The sequence below is a fragment of the Octodon degus genome, unplaced genomic scaffold (genome assembly GCF_000260255.1).
Source record: "Octodon degus isolate 3935 unplaced genomic scaffold, OctDeg1.0 scaffold00038, whole genome shotgun sequence".
Classification (NCBI taxonomy): Eukaryota; Metazoa; Chordata; class Mammalia; order Rodentia; family Octodontidae; genus Octodon; species Octodon degus.
Window position 1 is genome coordinate 2,937,116 of NW_004524614.1, and position 9,315 is coordinate 2,946,430.

The 9,315-nt window shown below is 35.0% G+C and overlaps 1 protein-coding gene across 1 annotated transcript in view; it reads right to left on the reverse strand.

Moving 5' to 3' along the window:
* The window catches only part of LOC101571837 (phospholipid-transporting ATPase IB), a 297,444-nt gene that overhangs the window by 199,010 nt on the left and 89,119 nt on the right, over positions 1 to 9,315 (reverse strand). Inside the window, exons 8-11 of the mRNA XM_023715050.1 lie at positions 8,690 to 8,801; positions 8,267 to 8,432; positions 4,729 to 4,856; positions 966 to 1,043 (exon numbers count right to left, since the gene is read on the reverse strand). Of these exons, the coding sequence (XP_023570818.1) occupies positions 966 to 1,043; positions 4,729 to 4,856; positions 8,267 to 8,432; positions 8,690 to 8,801 (484 nt within the window). The remainder of the gene's footprint in view (positions 1 to 965; positions 1,044 to 4,728; positions 4,857 to 8,266; positions 8,433 to 8,689; positions 8,802 to 9,315) is intronic.

Consider the following 9,315-nt stretch of genomic DNA (forward strand, 5'->3'; position numbering starts at 1 on the left):
TCTTGAGTCTTCACTGACCTTGAAAGGCTTTGGTCAAATTGTTGGCTATCCTTGCAGCCCTTCTATTTCTCTTTTTGGTCTGCAAACTTAGGTTGTTAACCCTCTAGAAGAGAAGCTTATTATTACCCTACATCTTAAGCAGTTGGGTTAACTTCACTATCTATCTGAATATCAAACATCTTAGGCATAACATGGAACAGTTATTTTCCATCAATTATTGATGTGTTAAACATTAAGTCCCGATAGAATATGGTGATAAAAATTTTTTAAATGAAAAATATATAAAGAATATGAGAATATGAATAAACAATTACATATTTTTACACAGAAATTTAAAAATCTAACTATATACAGCATTGTAGCAGGACAGTCCTATGACACTTTTTTTCTTTTTCTTGTGTCTTTTTTTCATTTATGACCCATTTTAAAGAAAAAGCTTTTACTTGTGAGACAGTATGGTAATAATTGGTATGTCATGACAAGAAGTGTGTATTTAGAAGACCAGAATGACAGATATTCCAAGCGTGAACCTCCTATTACACATTGCTATCTTCAGTGCAGTTGCTTGGTTCATAGGTATCAGCATGTATAGTTAGTCAGGGTGAGAATCCTACCAATTAACTGCTAGTTTCAAAAACCTGCTGATGTTACTCAGGATCATTGCCTTGCCCATCTTGTGCGTATAAATGTATGGCTTTGTCCCTGTCCTATTTCCCAGCTTTTCTCCTTGCCCTCTCCTTGTTGTCCAATCCTCAAGTTCTCACTTTCCTTTTAATTGTGTTAGACCTCAGAATTATTACTTGGAATAAACTACACTTGTAAATTCCCTCCTGGCTCTACATTTTTCAATTTAAACAATGTCCCCTTGCTCATTTTGGCATTTTGTTGTGCATAAAATGCATAAGCTTTCCCTAGAGTCTTCTTTTAGCTCTATGGCATTGCCCTATCTCAGAGGAGTCACTCACCTGCCCAAGCTCTTCATTAAGATTGGATGTTCTGGCCACGGCATAAACACCGTTTTCTTTATAATGCATATCTTCATCCTACAATAAATGAGAAATATAGCCCAAGCCAAAATAAGAGCTATGCTCAACATTTCCATCAAGAAGGCTCCATACCAGTGATCTTTCTATGTGATTGGCATTTAGAAAGGCCTCACAATGTAGAAGGTAGAATGCTGCAATTAAACCAATAGACGTTAGTTTCTTCATGTATTAAGCCAATTAATGCAGAACAGGCAGTACTTTGGTGTTGGATATCTAGGATTGAAAAACTTGATATAATGAATTACATATCTCAGCATCCACATCTATAAAGTGGAAGCACCAAGCTGAACCTCGTAACACTCTAGGGAAAATTAAATGAGAGCAATTTGGAAGTACTTTGCCTCATTTGGTGCAGGTTAAAATAGTATTCCCAAGGTTGAAATGTAGCTCAATAAAAAGTTATCTGTTTGGCATAGATAAGACACTGAGTTTGATGCCCAACACTAACCAAAAAAAATAGCATTCTTCTTCAAATGATGGCAACCTAGTGACAGATTAAGAGGGTATTTAAAATATGCGATGTTTTATAATAATTCTATTTAGAAGAAAAATATTTAAAAATATTACTCAAAATTGCAGGCACACATTCAGACTGTAAAATGAATACACACCCAAATTTACTGAGTATTAATGACACTCAATGCATGGTCGTCACCCAAGAAATCTCTTCCTTAATTTGAAGTGACCCTGGATTGATTATGTTTCTGCCATTCTAGCCAAGATCTGTAAGCCTACTGGAGTCCCCTCCTCTTTTAAATATATTGAATGTTAATGAATTATCGACCTATACTTACTACTAATAATCTCTTAAGTCACATAAAATATGATATCTTCAAGATAAATACAAAGAACTCAAAAGTTCAAATACAAAGAACTCACCCAAGACCTGGTGAGTTCTGTTGATACCAACCCTTACCTTTCCTAGAGAAAACATTATAGCCCCAGGGCTTCAATACCAATGCATTCAATTAGTTATATCATAGGGATTTTGTTAGTTATACAGACTGCTAGGAAACTATCAAAACTCATCCCTATAGAAAATATTTTTATTTTAATTTTGAGAAAATTTCTGATTTCACATTTTAGAAAGTAGGTGTAGGAGACCTTATCTCTATTTGGTAAAATTAAATTATAAGAAACCTACTGCCAGTACGAATTAAATGGGAAAAAACTACACACTTGCCCTCTAAAGTCAGACATAAGACAAGGATGTCCACTACCACCACTCTTGAAAGCATTAGTAAACTAAGAGCAACTAAATAAGAAAATGGGAAAGTGGTTATCTATAGGAAAGGAAGAAGTCAAATTATTATTTGCAGATGATAGGATCCTCTACATATAAGACCAAAAAACAAAATCCAACAGAAAACTCTTAAAATTAATAATCAAATTTTGTAATGTAACAGGATACAAATTTAACACCCCAAAATCAATTCCATCTCTGTACACTAATAATGAACCCACTGAAAAGAAATTAGGAAAAAATACCATACACCATAGCACAAGGCAAATTAAATACTTAGAAATTAGCCAACTAAGGAAATGAAAAATCTCTACAATGAAAACTACAGTACTCTGAAAAGGGAAATCAAAGAGAACAATAGAAAATGGATAGATATTCTATGTTCCTGGGTAGGGAGAATCAATTTAGTCAAAATGGCCATATTTCCAAAAGTAATATATAGATTTAATGCTATCTCAATCAAAATACCAATAGCATCCTTCACAGATGGAGAAAAAAACCTTTAAAATTCATATGGAATCATAAAAACCCATTACAACTTGTATCTAGGTGTCCCTCCCAAAGCCTCTTGCATTTATACATGGGACCTTTTGGAAGCGACTGGATAATGGGTGTTGATGCTGAATTAGAGGGTGTAACACTGGGATTAAGGATTTGCGGCAACTGAATTGGTTTAGGGTAGTACTGAGTATGGATAATGGAAGCCCCACCATGCGTATGGATGGTACTAACCAATGGGTTTATAGCCTGAATGGAATACAATAAAGGGGGGGAAAGCAAGCTTAATGCTGCTGCTTTCTGCTTCTGTCTGTGCTACCGTAGATTCTCTTCTGCAACACCCCTCTGCCATACTACCCTTCCTTGAAATTAGGCAACTGTAGACTGAAACCTCTAGAAACTGTGAGCAATCCTGGGTAAAAACAGCAAAGTGGGGGGCCTCACCAGCCTAGGCCAGAAGCTATACTGCAAAGCTACAGTGATTAAAACAGCATGGTACTGGCACAAAAACAGATGGAAGGATCAATGTAACAGGACAGAGGAGGCAAAAACGAGTCCAAATTCATTCAACTACTTGATCTTTGGCAGAGAGGCCAAAAACATACACTGGAAGAAAGACAGCCTCTTTAATAAATGGTGTTGGGAAAAGTAATTATCCACATGCAGAAAATGAAATCTAGACCCATATCTTTCACCATGCACTAAACTAAAAACAAAATCAATCAAAGGATTAAATGTTAAGCCAGAAACACGTCACTTGCTGGGAGACAAAAAAGGTAAAATTCTTGAAGTCATGAGCATAGACAGAGACTTTCTGCACAGAACTGCAGTTCCACAGGAAACAGTACCAAGAATCAACAAATAGGATCATATAGAAAAGAAAAGTTTCTGCACAACAAAAGGGAACAACCAACAGAGTGAAAAGGCAATTTATGAAAGGAGAAAAACAAATTTTCAGCTATTCCTTGGACAGAGGACTAATATCAAAATATATAAGGAACACAAAATAATTAGACCACCTAAAATAAAAGACTAGATGAAGAAATGAGCAAGTGAAGTGGATAGACACTTTACAGAGGAAGAGCTACAAATGACCAATAAATACTTGGGGAAATGTTCAATATCACCAGTCACTAAAGATATGAAAATTAAAACAACACTGGGATACCATCTTACACTAGAAAAAAATTTCTATCATCAAGAAATCAATTAATAACAATGCTGGTGAGGAAAGAGGAACTCTTCTATGCTGTAGGAATGAAAACTAGTATAACCACTATGGAAATCCTAAAAAAAGAAAAAACAAATAAAAAACTACTACAAATTCTATTTGACCCTGGTAGATATCTTCTTCTAGATATCTTCCCAAAGAATAAAAAAATCTTATTAGAGTGATACATGCATAACCTTGATTATAGTGGCATGATTAATAATAACTAAATCTCATAAGTAACTGATATGTACATCAGCAGATGAATAGATAAAGAATATGTGGTTTTAACACACAATGGAGTACTACTGTGCCACAAAGAATGAGATAAACTTGAATCATTTGCAAAAACAATGGGTGCACCCTGAGAGCATAACATTTAAATGATATAAAGCAGACATATGTGTTTGAACAGTGCATAGTTTCTCTTATTTGAAAAGTGCAAAACATAAAGAATGCAATAAAAGATAACTAATAGGAGACAGAGAGGTAGATCTTTCTCAGCTGGGAATGGGGTCAAGAGATGAAAGAAGAGGAGAGATGGGGAGGGAAAGTAGATGAAAAAGAGAAATGATGATGTGCTACGTATGTGTTGCAGCTTTACACCAAGAAATGTAAACAATATGTACTACAAACATGCACTGATAAAAATTTTTAAAAGATCTACATAGTTTGCCTGGCTTTCAGCTATTTATTAAAAAAGAAAGAAAAAATTTTACTTGGATACTCACCCAGTTTATAAACTGAGCCTGAATAAATTTCACAATTTCCAGAGTTACCAGCAGACTGACGGGAATGAGGTTGTGGTACAAGATGATGAACACCAGTATGTCAAAACCAAAGGCATGGGACTTTTCCTCTGCACAAGAAAATCACAGGAACATATCACAGGTTTAGGGATAGCTTAACTCACCTTCATATGTATTATCACATTTTTAGAACTGTGGGATCTTCTCTATGAAAATTATTACTGAAGGCAGACCCAGATATAGTTTTTTTTTTAATCAAGAATGAGGCATGTAACAAGGAGTATAGGAAGCACTGAGTTGCAAGATTAAGACACATACACACACACACACACACACACACACACACACACGCACACACTCTCTCCTCTCAGGGGACTGAGAGTGCATCTTGAAGAAGAAGCTTAGGTCAATAAAGATGACATGAGGAACAGAACCCCCATGGTACCAAGAGCCAAGAAAGAGAATTGGATCAAAATAAAAGACTCAGAAAAGGAAACAACAGAATGAAAACTTATATAATAGGAGAACATTGGCAGCTCAGAAAAAATACTAACTTCTAGAATATAAAGAACTCAAAAACTTAGATTGCCCTAAATAAAAGATCCTATCAAAAATGAGCTACTAAAATGAATAGACACTTCTCAGAAGAAGTATATATGTCCAGTAAGTGCATGGGAAATGTTCAACATCACCAGTTATTAGAGAAAATGAATAAAACAACAGTGAGATTCCATCTTAGGCTAAAAGAATGGCCATCATCAAGAAATTAAATAATAACAAGTGTAGTCAAGGCTGAAAGGAAAAAGGAATGTCTATACTTTGTTACTGGGAATCAAAATAGTACAAACATTATGGAAATCAAGGGTTGGGTAGATAGCTCAGTGGTTTAAGCACCTGTCTGGCAGGTTCAATCCCTGGTACCACATGCCATTATGGAGACCAGTATAGAGATTCCTCAAAAAACTAAAACTCGAAATTCCATTTGCCCCAGCTATTTCCCAGCTATTTCCTTTCTAGATTTCTAGATATTGTCTCCAAAGAACCAGAGACATTATCCTACAGTGAGACACACATGCTCACATTTATAGTGACATAACTGACTATAGTAAATCTTGGAAGTGCCTATATGTCCACCAACAGGCAAGAGGATAAAGAAAATGTGGGGGTGCTACTCTGCCGTAAGGAATGACAAACCTGAATCATTTCAGAGAAAAGGGATGTACCTCAAGACCAGAATGTGAAGTGAAAAGAATCGGACACGCAGGACTAAACAGTGCATGGTTTCTCTTATATAAGAAGCCCAAAATACAAATAAAGAACAAAATGAAAGATAATAGGAAAAGTGGAGATGGGTCCTTCTCAAATGGGAAAAGGATCAAGAGATGGAGGGAGTGTGGGGGGAAGCGAGAGAAGATGAAAGACGCGGAGGTGTGCTATGTGCATGCACCGGCTCCTCCTAAGTAATGTAAGCACGATGTGCTACAAGCATGCACTAATGAAAAACAAAAACTAAAAAAATGACTGCATGAGGAATTCTGTGGGGCACTGAGCACTGACCATGGTGACAAATGCCACAGCAGGAGTCCACGGAGCCTTGGAAAAGAAGGCGAGCGAAGTTTGGAAATGAAAGTTTTCTGAACATAGAAGTGGGAGGAATGGAAAGGGCCTTTATGTGTGGAAGCAACGTGGATGCCAAGGCAGAGATGCGAAACAGCAATGGAGAAAGTACGCGTGTGTGCACATGCAAATGGGGACACGTTCTATAGCTATTAGTTTTGAAATTCAAGGGAAGAAGGAACGTAAGACCAAGAAAATGTAGATGTAGTACGTTACTAAAATCCAAAGATTCATTCAGTTGTTGAAAAAGCAATTATGTTTGAGACAGTAATTTTCCAACGAGAATTCAGTATAATTTTATAGAGTGGCTTTAAATACTTAGAAGATATTTGGTGGTTTTATACAAACCTATATATGTCTTTCTGAAAAGCAAATATAATCTTAATATCAACTTGTATTATTAAACCTATATGCACTATTAAACATGCATCTCAAGCTTACAGGTTAAATTTATGTTACACGGAGAAGTGTAACTGAAAAGAGGTAAGTACAAATTATTTTGTAAAGAGGATACATTTTATTAAAAACAAATCCATAAAATCAAGCAAAATTAAATAATTTCAATTTGTAAGTGAACATTTTCTTGAACGTAGGCATATCTGTAATCTAGGACAATAGGAGCTCAATTTAGTTTTCTAAATTCCATCAGCTTAAAATCCAAGTTCAATTCATGTCCCAACCATTCAGACTCTATCATCTTGCGTTTACTAACTTCCTCCTATTTGCCATGATTTATACTTATAAACTTTGTCTCTAAATTAACCTTGGAAGAAAACCAGAGGCAAATATGACAATGATTCATTTTTTGGACAGAAAAAAAATCAAAAACCTTATTAATTAATCAAGAAATTTATTAATTTCTGGCAAGACAGTTATAATTGTTCAATGTCACACATACAGAGCTAGAATACTATCTTGCCTTATGAAGGAAATCTTGCCATTTACAAAAAAAAAGTGTGAATGAACCAAAGCACAATCTGTTAAGTGAAATAAGTCAATCACAGAAAAGTAAATACTGTATTATCTGACTTCTGTGTAGGATCTAATAAGTCACTCACTGAAGTAAAGAGTAGAATGGCAGTTGGAAGGTGATAGGGAGTAATTGAATAGGGACATGTTAGTTAAAAACATGAAGTTTCAGTTAATAAGAGGAATAAATTTTGAAGGAGATCTACTGTAGTGTGATGGCAGTTACTATTAAAATGCATAGTTGATAATTCTGAAATGAGTAGTTTTTAATCTAGAATGGACAATATATCTGAAAGTATACCTTGACATTATAATTTTCTTAGACATTTTTTATGTGCTTTGGCCTATTAGCCTGGTTTTCAATCTGTACATATGATAATTAACTTTATAAGGTCTTATAAATACATAAGACTGATGCTGTAAAAAAAAAAAAAAGGTGGTGGAGGGAAAAGAGAAAAAAATTGAAATGTGTTATGTACATGGGCCAATTCCCTACAATGAATTTAATCATCTTGTACTGAAAACATGGATTAATTAGTTTTAAAAAGAGTAGTTTTTAATGTGCTCAGCACAGGAAAGTGATAAGGATGTGAAAGATGTATTAATTAATTTGGTTAAATCATTCCACAGTTAATAGATAGATAGATAGATAGATAGATAGATAGATAGATAGATAGATAGATAGATAGATATCAGAACATCATACTTTATTCCATAAATATATACAGTTGTCTTGTCCATGAGAAATAATTTTTGACATCTTGACAAGGGAATATTCTGTTTCTAATACTAATTTATAATCAGTTTCTCCAAAGAAAAATAGAATAGCTACTGTTCACTTTAAACAAAAGGAGAAAAACAAGTCTTCAAAGTCACCTTTAAAAGCATCACAACTCCCACAAGTGGCGGCCTCCCGCCACTCCCTGACACTTACCCCGCCTTTTCAGGTACCACATGTCTGCACTGTGTGCTCTTCTCCAGAACAGAGCGCCCACAAAGCTCACCAGGGACATGACCAGGAGCAACAAGAACAAGGCATGGATCTGTACATTGGTCACTTTCTCAACCTTTGGTCTCTTGAGAGGAGACTTGACAGCGTTCTGAACAGTAGTATCCATAGGCATACATGCACACAAAAGACAAAAAAAGAAAACAATTGTAGTGTACACACAGGATTTTTTTTTGCAATCAACGTTTAATGAAAAATAATTTTAGAAATCAGAATAAATATCTAAAACTAGAGACAAAATAGGAAAGTTCCTTCTAAAGTCAAAATACATATATAAACCCTCTTACTTCATGAAAGCAAAAGGAAAACTCTATAAGCAGTGTTGTTTGTCATCACACATCATTTTACCTGCATAAATTTGGTTTCAAATCCAGTGTAAATAACTATGCCAATTATCCACTGAGTATTTCTTAGTTGTGTCCCTCGTAGTAAGACTTGATCAGGCCCAATTGGAACAGGGCTAAAATGTTAAAAAGCATTTATAAAGTACCAAAGAAGTTTTGAGACAAATGACAATAAAGCAAACATTTCTTCATAAAAGGAATGGATTCCTAAAAGGAATAGATAATTTTAGCTAATTTGGTTTCAGTATCCATTTTTCACTCTTCCAAACATAGACTGATTAAAATTTTTAGAGATCAGAGCAATTCCTCCTATATAGGATAACTATAAAATGTATTTAGTAGAAAGGATTTTGTGGAAAATAAATTTTGGTGTACCAATTTTTTAACCTATAGAAGGGTCTTCATGGGGTGCTTCAGAGTACAAAAATCAGGCTCAGGCAGCCATACTGTTTCACCCTCCAGTCCTCCAGCCCAGGGTTGACTTGCTCTATGAAAGATGCGTTTCAAGAGTCTTATGTGGAAAGTATGCAGAAGTAAGGAAAACTTCTCCATTGAGGCTTTGGTCCTTGGTTACTTTCAAAATTTTATTCTTCACTGATTGGATATTTAAAATAAGCCAAAAAAAAAAAA